The sequence below is a fragment of the Solanum tuberosum genome, unplaced genomic scaffold, assembly GCF_000226075.1.
Source record: "Solanum tuberosum cultivar DM 1-3 516 R44 unplaced genomic scaffold, SolTub_3.0 scf00531, whole genome shotgun sequence".
NCBI classification, from domain to species: Eukaryota; Viridiplantae; Streptophyta; class Magnoliopsida; order Solanales; family Solanaceae; genus Solanum; species Solanum tuberosum.
This window is the reverse complement of record NW_006239449.1, coordinates 284,051-296,796: the sequence shown is the minus strand read 5'-3', so window position 1 is coordinate 296,796 and position 12,746 is coordinate 284,051. Positions and strand designations below refer to the sequence as shown.

The window sequence follows — 12,746 nt, the reverse complement described above, 5'->3', positions numbered from 1 at the left end:
ATGTTTTATATATATATATATATATATATATATATATATATATATATATATATCTTTTGATTATGGTGGGCACATTATGGTCGGATTGATTTTACGTGACAATATTATAATAAAAAAAGACCGTTTTGTTCTTTTGCTTTGAAAACACCCTCGAAGAAAGTTGGCTATTTCTAAATTAATACCACCCAAAAATAATCCTCTTGCATTTGATAAACAAATATTTAGAATGTTTTACTATAAAGTAATGAAAATATATATCTTACATTTTTAGTTATAGGTATGAATAAATTGTTTGAGAGTGGGTTGGAGACTCTAGACGTTCCAACTTTTGGTTGATAAATCAAAAAAGAATTAAAAGACCCGACTTCTTAACTTTTTTTAAAAAAATCATTCATTTAACATCTCACTAATACTTGGTATAAATAATTGGGATTGGACCCCATATATTCACTTTTTTATTTGTTTTATTACTTTGTACAGTTCGTTGAAAAGAAAAAAAGGGGAAATAGTTGATAAGAAATTATTAGTGTATTTCTTGAATGGGAAAACAGTCTTAATTTTGTGATTTAGAATTGATATCTCTTTTTATTATAAAGTAATTTATATATATCCCTACTGTTACACATTTGATCCAGATATATGTTGGTTCGAAAGTGATTAGGGAGTCATGCGCAAGCTTACAATTGCAAATCATAGAATTGATAAATCAGATAACAAAAACTTATACTAAAACATAATATTATTATATGAAAACTAATATAAAAGAATATTATTAAAACTGTTGAGATATAAATCACTCCATGAACAAAATTCTCTAAATGACTATATTGTGGATGCTATTGTGTTATGCTATGAGAATATGTATCTTCAATTTTGTAGATTTCCAAACTTTTCCTCTAAGGAAAGAATAAACCAAATATGGAAGAAAAAAATGTTTTCCTTTTAGGATAGTTAAACATTTATGGTAATACTTTGTTTTTCCCTTTTGTAAAAAATAAAACTTAAAATATGATAAGAAAATCAGAGCAAAATCCTAACAATATATACTCTCTTGGTCTAATGGGAGTAAGAAAAACAATTTTAAATGTACTTTTTTGGTTTATTATTTTGATGTTCAAATATTTTCCACTCATTTTCTTGTAAAATTTATTATAGATGCCCCATTAAAATAAATTCCAATATAGTCGCAACTCAAACAATAATAATAGAGATATATATAAAACTCAAAATAGCTGCTGAATTTAAAAAGTAAAAAGAAAATGTCTGAGAAAAATAAAATATCTCTCATCTTTGATAAAAGGATCATATATACTCCTACATAGATTTCTTTAAAAATTTTAAAAAAATTAAATAAATATCTTCATTTTTCATTAAGCAAAAAGGGGCAATATAAGTCATTTTGTAATAGGAAAAATATATATAAGAAAACCATTATAACGATAAAATTATAAGTAAGCCATTTTTATAACAAAAGATATATTAGTTCTAAATTGCAAAATTGAGATATATATCAAAAACATTTCTCCCCTCGTAATTTCGGTAAAGTAGGGTGGGCCGTGGGCCCATGAGTGGGTCAATTCAATGAATGATTGGGCTTGAGCCCCGATCTTATAGTGGGAAACATAGAAAACTTAGTAGGCTCCAAATTTATATTGATTTAAAAAAGAAAAATCACCCCACATATATATTTAAGGGGTAATATTACGGATTTTAAGTCTACTTTTAAATTATTTTATTTTTTTGGTAACAACTGTAAATATATTACCATAACCAACAAAAAGTACGAATACAAATGAAGAGCACCTTTCTCTGATAACAAAGAACAGGGTTCTACCAAATCATAAGAAAACTAAATATACATTAAATGCTGAATAAAAGTCCTACATTTCATTGCTTTCTTGGAACTACTAAGTAACTGTAACCTTTCTCTGATTTCCTTCTTTATCTGTGCAATTGCCTCATCCGTCTGTATACATGTGCCTTTGTATCGCCTCCAATTTCTGGCACGCCAAGTGTGATAAATGATACTTTCAAAATATTATTGCTTATAACAGTTTAATTACGGGTTATAACATATCACTTTTTATTTATAAATCAACTTAATTTTACTTTATTAAATAATTAGTCTTTTATAATTTTATTTTTATTATTAAATGATATAAATAAAGAATCTACCATAATTATCTCTTACACATTTTTAGAGATTTTACCTTGATTCTCGTTCTTTTGTTATTAACACATTTATTAACAGATCAGTTTTAATTTATAAATTAATTAATTATATTTTATTAATTAATTTATATAATGTTAATAGGTGAGAGAAAGAGAAAATTATGAGAGAGAATAAATTCATAATTATCAATTACACCTTTCGAGAGATTTCTTTTACCTTATCACATGCCACACCCCACCCCACTTTCACATACCCACGTTCTCTTTCCATCCACGCCAATTTTTCTTTCTCTTCCAACTTCTCCATTGTTCTTCTTCTCCATTCAAACGAAAACTGCCGCTCAACTTGATTCTCTCAAAGTTGAATTTATCAATGATGTACATTAACAAGATCCAATATCAAAGTATGTATTCCTAAATTATTGTAATTTTTTCATAATAATTAATTCACTTTCTTTTTCAAAATAATTTTTTTCAATATTTTTTCAGTGATTGTGGCATGTACACATGTTTATTTGCTGAATGTATTAGCAGTGAAGTTTTTGATATGGGTCACATTGATGTTGATGTAAAATATCGTCAAAGGTACGCCACAATCCCATGGTAGTATGGAAGAAGTGGGAACGCTGATGACACAATTAGTGAGAGTGAAGTAACTGGTATTGTTGCTAGCAAAGTTGATGGACCGAGCATAGCAAAAGAACATGATCTGTATACTACCAATTATCCTACACCAAGACCAAAGAGATCAGTTGTCAAATAGATGATTGACTTAGACTTTCATGATTTTAGGATGTTGTTTATTTTTTGCTTCAGTTTTTGGCAATAATATATACTATGCATTATTGTTACTATGCAATATTAAACAAATTTTATTGATTTTCGTTCATGATATTTGAAAATGAAGAGTATGTTTTATGTTGAGTATATAAATATACATTGTTAGGCTTAATTAAACCCAGATGGCTAAAAGTTGGTCACCAGCTGGATACCAATTTCATGCAGTATTAGTCATATTTTTCAACCTGGATACAAATTGGATATATACAGTAGCCAGTTTTAGATTGAGATTTTAGTTTGAAAAAAACTGCATATACAAAGTAATAAGAATTAAATATCTTAAAATTCTATTTAGATATCAATTGTATACATTGTTACAATTAGGTTTTCGAAATGGATACCAATTGGATACAATGTTAATTAGTCTAGATTGACTTATTCAGTCAAAATCTTAATTATATGTTGTATTTTCAGCTGAATACCAATTAGATACCAATTTCATACAAATAGACTTAGTTTTTCTAGTTGGATATCAATTTGATACCCAATTGGACACCAGTTTGATACTAATTAAATACCAATTGGATACAAGTAGAGCTTAAATTTTCCAGTTGGATACCAGTTTAACATCAATTACATTTTTTTTCTATTTTCAAGTGAGGTATATGTTAGGTATCAAATGGATACCAATTGGATACAACATTAACTTGTTTTAGGTTATCTAATTTGGTTGAATCTCAATTACTTGTTGATTTTTCAATTTTTTCAATGGGATATCAGATAGATACCAAATGTATATCAATTGGATATAACATTAACTTGTTTTAGACTGACTAATTCTGTTGAAATCTCAATTACATGTTGGTTTTTCAAATTTTCCAATGGGATATCAGTTCGATACTAAATGTATGTCAATTGGGTACAAAATTAACTAGTTTTAGGCTGACTAATTTAGTTGAAATCTCAATTACGTATTTTTTCAATTTTTCCAATTGAATATCAGTTAGATACCAAATGTATGTTAATTGAGTACAACATTAACTAGTTTTAGGTTAGCTAATTCGTTTGAAATCTCAATTTCATGTTTTTTCAATTTTTTCAATGGAATATCAGTTCGATACCAAATGTATACAAATTGGATACAACATTAACTAGTTTTAGGTTGGCTAGTACACATAATAAATGTTACTCCCTCCGTCCCTATTTACTTGTCCATATTTCCTTTTTTAGTTGTCCCTATTTAGTTGTCCATTTTGACAAATCAAGAAAGGACAACAAATTTTTTCCTATTATACCCTTATTTACACTTCTTGAAAATTGTAAAAGTGTATGTTGTTTCCCTCCAATTTATTTCACTTGAATTCAAATAAGTGGTTGTATTTTGAAGTTGAAAAGTTGTCATAAGGATAAAATTGTAACTTCACTGTGCTAATCATTGTTGCCTTAATCTGTGTGTCATTTCTAAAGTGGACAACTAAAAAGGGACGGAGGGAGTATGAAATTATAATTCATTAACTTAAAAGACAAAATAAATAAAAAACATGAGTTTGTCACAATAAAACGACCAAATCAAAAAAAAAAATTATGTCTTTTTTTTCCAGCAGGGTAATTTGAACATGTCATCCTGTTGTGTCCCTCTTGACGACATGTACTACACGTAACCTTAGACCTCTTGAGCTTCACATCAGCAAGCCATTTCCAATGTTCAAGTTGTGGTCTTCCTACATTTCTTTTTGAAACAGGCGGCAATAATTTATGCTCCGACACTTTTTGAATTGAATATTTTTCTATTCCATCATAAATTATTGTGTCGGTATTACAGGATACAAAAGTACAAATAACTTTTATATATATGTTATATCAATATAAAAATTTCATACCATTTTTATGCATACTTTTTATACCTATTTCATGCCAAAAGTAAACACTGATTCATACCAGATTCATGCAAAAAAAAAACGAAATCATACAATTTATAACTAGCAATTATCTTTTATTAAATAAACAGTATATCAATTTCATCCCAGTATTATGCACAATTCCAACCAATATAATGCCAAAAATAGAAATTGAATTATACCACATTCGTGCCATAAAAATTATAAATTTTCATACAAATTTGATCTTACTATTATACCAGTTTCATACAAAATTTACGTCAATTTTTATACCAGAACCATATCAAAAAATTAATAATACTTCTAACAATTAATTGTCATTTATTAGATAAATAGTATACGAAATTCATTCCAATATAATGCCAAAATCGTACCAACATGATATAACCAGTATACCAATTTCAAAAAAAAATTATGTAATTTTTTTAACCAGAAACATACAGAAAAATGAATGTTCATACCAAAATATATACCAATTTCAAACAAATTTTATGTAATGTTCATAAGTCATAATTAAAACTATTATACACAAACAAAATCTGAATAATTTTTTAAGTAACCAATATACACAATTCATTCAAATATAAGTCCAAAATTGTACAAAAAAAATGGTATGACCAGTATACCAATTAGAAATAAATTCTATGTAATTTATTTTTACCAGAAACCATAAATTAGAAAAAATTCATACCAAAATCTTTTGCATTTTCAAACAAATATTATGTAATCTAAAAAAAAAGAGTGTTCATACCAAAAACGTCACAATTAAATTCTATTATACACAACCAAAATCCAAAAACTTCTTTCCAGTATCATTGTTCTTAATTATTTTTTTTAAGCTTGAGTTGTATAATAATACAAATAAAAAATTGCAAAGAACACCAATCTGAAAGATCCCATCTATCACCATGTGTTTATTAATATTGATAAGAAGTCGTCCATTACAACACAAATGAAAATTATTGGATAAAATCAACTGAAACTAGTTGTGACTGATGACAAATTACAGAAAAAATTGAGAGGAGAGATAAACGTTTGAAAAAAATAATAATAATATGTTTTTTGAATGAAATTTAATTGATTTGAGTAAAAAATGGAAAACAAATATTCCTTTTTTTATGAATCTCCTAATTTTATGGCACATATTAATTATCATTAATGAATTTAAAATTAATTACTACTAACATATCCATAATTACTACTAAAAAAGAATCTGCTTTTTGAATTACTGTTAACTGATTGAGTAAAAAAAGGAAAACAAATATTCATACTTTGTTTTGAATTTCCTAAATTTATGGCAACTATCAATTATCCTTAATGTATTCAAATTAATTAATATAACTTTATCCGTTTTTTCCTTTTAATAATTTTTAAAAATTATTTTTTACTATTATTTTAAAACTCTATTTTTTAATAAATTGTTACGACCTGAAATTTTTTATTGTTACAACTTGAAAGTATTATTATACTGTCATAACTTGAGAATATTAGTCTTATATATGTCATTTATAAAATTTTCACTTTTAAAAATACAAGAAAAAAGGCAAGATTAATTTCTTTTTCTATCCTAACAATAGTTTAACATTATAATCATCTCTAAGTGCAAACTTTATTGGAAGAGATATAGATACAATCAATTAACTAAGACCTTGTTCGTTTATTAAACCAACCTCTTAGATAATGACATTTTAATAAAATAAGTCTTAGCGTACGCGTTTTATGCGTCCTTTAGATCTTATAGTAATAAGAATTTTTTTTTTAAATAGTAATATTTGAAAGATACATTTATTTAATAATATACTGTAAATATTTAGAAATAAATTATGAATTTCAAATTAATAAATGACCATGTATAAGAGTTCGATTCAATACAATAGTTCTTCTTACAATTTGTTCTATTACTCATTTCCTTGAACAAAAGTATCATAAAAAAACCTTATTTGCTTGATCTACATCTATAATTACTTATCTTTACATAAATTAAAATAAAAGAAATAGTGTAGCTTTAACTGAAAAAAGTATATTTAGTGACAGTTTTATTTATCATAATATTTTTAATAAAGTGAAAATCAACATTTCTAAGAATTTATTTGTAAAAAATTGTGTTGAAACTTAGAGCAATAGTTGTATTACCTTTACTCTAGCCGTCTTCTTAGACTTTACCTAATTTCTGTCGAACTTTAAAAAAAATAAAAAAGACTAAGAAGAAGAAAGAGAAAACGAAATTAATTACTTTCTACTTTTTAGTAACCTTCATTATTTTCATTTCTATCATTTTAAAAAAAAACGTGAACACTTCTACCATAAGTTTTAAAAAATAAAACAATAGAAGTTTCTTCTCATATTACTCCCCCATCTCCATACATTTCTATTTATACGCTGTTCTTAATGAGAAAATAGATGTTTCTACATACTTGTCATTTCACAAATTAATTTTAAAAAGACATTATTTTTTTCTATTTTAATCTTGAGAGTTATTAGTCTTGAAAATATGAATTTAATCAATATAAGAAAACTAAATACTTAATTGATGTTCATTGATCAATTTAATTAATCAAATTTCATTTATCGAAAATTTATTTCAAAATAACACTAAATAAGGTACAAGTTACCTAATTTTTTAAGTATTGTATGGTGAAACTTTTCTTTTTCTTTCCATGGAAGTGATCAAGTTCGATTTCCATTACGACACACTTCTGTCTGAATTGAAGATTCTCATGTTTTAATTAACAGTGCCATTCAATCAGCACGCACATGAACATATGATCGTCCAAAGTGACAAAATTGATATTGTGAATGCACTTACATTTGTTTTCTCAAAAAAAAAACCGATCACATAATGTGCTAGTTAAAACTCTGTTATTTCTTCCATGATATCTGTATTTATCTTCTATCTCTTATGTTGAAATTGAAAACTCTTCTTCCTTCAATAATCTTTGTTGTCTTGCAATAAATGCCTCAACAGTTTTCCTGAATTCGACACTGCTCAGCCCATCCGAGGTTGTTGGTTTTACAGTGTCAGTGTCTATATTTTTCAAGCATCCAACTGTAGCTGACCTCATCATTCTTTTTTTCTCATCATGAGGCAAACATAAAGAGTTCTCCGAATGACTACGATGAATTATCTTTTCTAATTGCCTTTCTGCTACACTGCTCTGTTCACAATTAGTCTCTTCAACCAAAATTCTCCTCTGTTCACAATTTGCCTCTGGATATGAGGTTGTTGGTTTTACACTGTCAGTGTCTATATTTTTCAAGCATCCAACTGTAGCTGACCTCATCATTCTTTTTTTCTCATCATGAGGCAAACATAAAGAGTTCTCCGAATGACTACGATGAATTATCTTTTCTAATTGCCTTTCTGCTACACTGCTCTGTTCACAATTAGTCTCTTCAACCAAAATTCTCCTCTGTTCACAATTTGCCTCTGGATATGAGGTTGTTGGTTTTACACTGTCAGTGTCTATATTTTTCAAGCATCCAACTGTAGCTGACCTGATAATTACTTTTCTAGTTTTTTTCTCATCATGAGACAAACATAAAACGTTTTCCGAATGACTATGATGAATTCTCTTTTCTAATCGCCTTTCTGCCAGTTTCCTCTGTTTCTTGCTCTGTTCACAATTAGTAATGCTCTGTTCACAATTAGCCTCTTCAACCAAAATGCTCTGTTTCCTCTGTTTTTTACAGCAAGCCTCGTTGTTCATCGAATATTTTTGCTTGTACTCATCATACAAATCGAATTTAACGTTGTCCGCGGCAGATGAATGTCCTGATTTGAAGAAGAGGATGATGACAATTATGTTTACAAGAACAAAGACAAATCGAGGACTAATGAGGGTGACACCAAATCCCTTGACATAATCTGTCGAGAGTGGCAATTGAATAGAAAATCTTGAGATTATGGTGAAAAATATGCAGAAAACGATGAACATTGTCACTCTTTGACGCTTTTTGTATCTTAACATAGCATTTGCTTTCTCCAATTTGATGTTGTGGAAATTTAAGGATTCCATGTATATTATTTTCACTCGAAACCAAAAATTAATTTGGATTAAGGATCTTTTATGTTTGTTGTTGAGATTCTGGGGATTTTATGTGGGAGTATATATAGCTAACAAGTCTTCTTCTTTCTCATTTTTTGTTAATTGTTGAACTAGATGCTTGTCGTTTTCACTTTTATCTTTTTCTTTATAGGCTTTTTTAGGCTACATTCAAAGAGATTAATAATATCTTTCCCGAGCTACGTGACTATATTCATGAAAATAGTATTACTATCTTTTTTCTAGTGCATCTTTTTCTGATTAATAATTTTATATGTTTATGACCTTTATTTGTTAGATAAAGTATGCACACTTCTACATGTGTTCTATATTCACGTCTACCAAATATATTTATAACCTTCAATAATGATAATTTTTTCAATTTGTGTATTGAAATTGTTATTAGTAATTCATTTGTTTTAAGTTGTTTGTCTACTAAAAGTCTAAGAAAGTAAAAAAAACTTTAAATACTATATTTTAAACGAAAACTAAGTGCATTAAAATGTCATTTAATTTTATGATTTTAAACATATAATATGAAAAGTTAGAATTAAAGAGTTACCAAAAACTAGAAGAGACACTTTTTTTTAAAACAAAGTAAAGTAAGACAAACAAATTGAATTTAGAGAAATATTAAGTTTTCTTCTAATCAGATATATTCGTGGAAGTCATATATGAATATCAAATATTAATTTAACTTTTTTTATAGTAACTAATAATTGTCCAAATAATACCTTGTATTATCAGGGTAAAGCAACATGCCAAAATAGGTAAGTATGATTAGCACACTGTACTTGTAATAATTGTTAAATATATGCTTAATTAGCATACTGTACGGTCTGTACTGGGTAATAATTATTTTTTTCCCTTTTTTAATAAGCTTACTTGAGACATGGAAACTTCCCATAATATATGTGTTAGTTAATATATTTGCAAGTGTACATATTTTATTGGAAACCCCACCCTCCTTCCTTACAAACTAAGAAATTGTTATTTGCCGCATGCCAGTTCTCCTACTATTATTTTTTGTTATAAAAGTTACACAAAAAATATATAAAGAATTGTCAGATCAATTATTTCTTTTATGTCTCCTCACCGGTGATTCAAACTCATAATCTTAAAATTGAAATTGAGTGAAATTTGCTATTCGAATAACTCCCTCAATCTTACTTTTTGTATATTTAGTATTTTACTTTAGTCTTTTCAAAACTGGACTAATTTAAATTTGTATAAAAAAATTCAATTAAAATATAGTATCCATATTGAAGCGATTTCATTTCAAAAGCTCAGATCTAAAATCTTTAACTAGAGATATAATAACATTTACAATCATACCTAAATCTTTACCGGTCAGACTAATTTTTATGTTTATATTATAATTGTAATAATTCAATAAAGACTGCTTTGTTCTTTGAGTTCGGCAAAGGTTTTCCCAATAAAGTTATCAACTCTTAAATCAACAACACTACTAATTTTAAGAAGTCTTTTTTTTTTCCCTTAAATTTTGTATCTAATCAAATAGTGTTTCATAAATTGAAACGGAAGAGATATAATATTAAGCATTGAAATTTTAAAACAATAATGTGAACATTTAGTTCAAATGAAAGAACTTTCCGGTATGATATTTGAGACCGTCAAAGGGGCAGCATTTCGTTATAAAGCAAAAGGAAGCAATAGAAACCACTTCTTTTTAAATTTATTTTTTTCTCATTAAAAAAACCACACAATTCCCACTTTTAACATCTCACTATTACACGGCCAAAATCATTGAACTTGTCCCCATATTTTCACCTTTTGATTTTTTTAGATTTGATTAGTAATTATCTTCTCAATATTAAAAGAATAAAAATCATGGCAATTAAATATGGGGAAAAATATATAATTAGATATATTTCACTAAAACAAATATTATTATTACCTATATTTTTAAAATATTACATATTTTATCACTAATTAAGAGTTTTAAAATATTACATATATTGAGCAAAATACACTTCGATACATGTATTTTTGCTACCAGATACACAAAAATCGGAAGAGAGGCAAGCGATACGGTTTTTCGGTTTGGATTTTTGGGTTTTTGGTTTTGTAAAAGTGTAACCCAATCCGATTCAAAATAAATTTGGTTTGGTTTTCCTCTATTCGATTAAGCTTTTTTCGATTTGGTTATTCGGTTATGTCAATAATTACTAACATAACCAAAGTAATAATATTGAATCCCTTAAATATACTTTCTAATATAAATCATAAGAAAAACTTAAAACACAATACTTACAAGTATACATATATATAGATGTTCAAGCATAAAATATAAACGTAATCATCGTGAAAGGCAATAACCAAAAAGGGACAAAGTGGTTAACTCCAACTTAATTCTAAACCTAAACACACACATATATATAGAGAGAGATAATTCGGTTTTTATTTTTTTAAATCTGAAACCAAACCAAAAAACCAAATAAAGTAATTTATTAATCCAAAACCAAAAAATCAATCCAAATAAAATTTCGGTTTGATTTGGTTTGGTTATTCGGTTTAATTCGAATAGTGCACACCCCTAGCGAGCGAGATCGGGGAGGGAGGCGAACGAGATTAGTATATATCTCAAATACATGCGAACTACACTAAGTACATACTACATATATTTAGCTCAGTTATCAGATACATGAGAAAGTGGCGAGCGAGATTTGTATACATATGAATTCGCTTGGATACGATGTATCTTAGAACAAATTACACCTAATTTTATTCCCATGTATCTGAAGGTACCAAAACTTGGCAAGATACGTAAGATTACTAACTAAAGTGTATATAAGTAATTAGCTCCTGGATTTATGCAAGTTAACTTTAAATATACTACAATTTTATTTTTTTTAAATAGTTAATGGAAATAGCTATAAACTTACATTTGTTTTCTTAACTATTCACCTAATGTGCTAGTGATATTTTTTCAAGATATCTAACTCTTCTTCCTTCAATAATCTTTGTTGTCTTGCAATAAAGGCCTGAATAGTTTTCCTGAATTCGACATTGCTCATCCCATCCTCTGGATATGAGGTTGTTGGTTTTACAGTGTCAGTGTCTATATTTTTCAAGCATCCAACTGTAGCGGACCTCATCATTCTTTTTCTCTCATCATGAGGCAAACATAAAGAGTTTTCCGAGTGACTTCGATGAATTCTCTTTTCTAATCGTCTTTCTGCTACAATGCTCTGTTTTTTGCTCTCTTCATAATACGCCTCTTTGTTCATCGAATATTTTTGCATGTACTCATCATACAAATCGAATTTAACGTTGTCCATGGAACCATCTTGTCCTGATTTGAAGAAGAGGATGATAACAATGGCGTTTATAAGGACAAAGACGAATCGCGGACTAATGAAGGTGACATCAAATCCCTCTGGTAATTTTTGAGTGGAAAATCTTGAGATTACGACGAAAAATATACAGAATTCGATGAATCGAAACAACATTGTTACTCTTTGACGTTTTTTGTACCTTATCATGGCATTTGCTTTCTCTGATTTGATGTTGTGGAAATTTAAGGATTCCATGCTTATTCAAATGAGTTTTGATTAAGGAAATGATTTTGTTTTTGAAATTCTGGGGATTTTAGGGGTAACGTGGGAGTATATATATAGGCTATACATACAAGTATATATTTTTTGTTAATGGTTGAAATAGATGCTTGTCGTTTTCACTTTTTCTTTTTAGGCTTCATTGAAAGATACCAATAAATTTCTTAATATTGTTTTTCCAAGCTGCGTGACTAATAAATGAGAATAATTTAATTTTTTTGAGTGCAGCTTCTTTTAGATTAATAATTTTATATATATATATATTGTTGTTCTTT

The 12,746-nt window shown here is 27.6% G+C and overlaps 2 protein-coding genes across 3 annotated transcripts in view; both read right to left on the bottom strand.

Moving 5' to 3' along the window:
* Positions 1 to 12,517, bottom strand: part of LOC102592890 (uncharacterized) — a 16,432-nt gene extending 3,915 nt beyond the window's left edge. Inside the window, exon 1 of one of the 2 annotated variants that reach the window (XR_001472097.1) lies at positions 11,775 to 12,517. Coding sequence is in view for 1 of the 2 variants with exons in the window: in XM_015304293.1 (XP_015159779.1) it covers positions 11,830 to 12,447 (618 nt within the window). In the remaining variant the exon portion in view is untranslated. Of the gene's footprint in view, positions 1 to 11,681 lie in introns of those variants that run through there. The other variant, XM_015304293.1, reaches the window with a different exon arrangement.
* Positions 7,548 to 8,992, bottom strand: LOC107057755 (uncharacterized). The gene is made up of 2 exons (XM_015304292.1): positions 8,357 to 8,992; positions 7,548 to 8,137 (listed from the first exon to the last, which is right to left on the bottom strand). The coding sequence occupies exons 1-2, from the start codon at positions 8,864 to 8,866 to the stop codon at positions 7,748 to 7,750; spliced, it is 900 nt and encodes a 299-aa protein (XP_015159778.1). The 5' UTR covers positions 8,867 to 8,992; the 3' UTR covers positions 7,548 to 7,747.
* Positions 12,518 to 12,746: the final 229 nt, after the last annotated feature.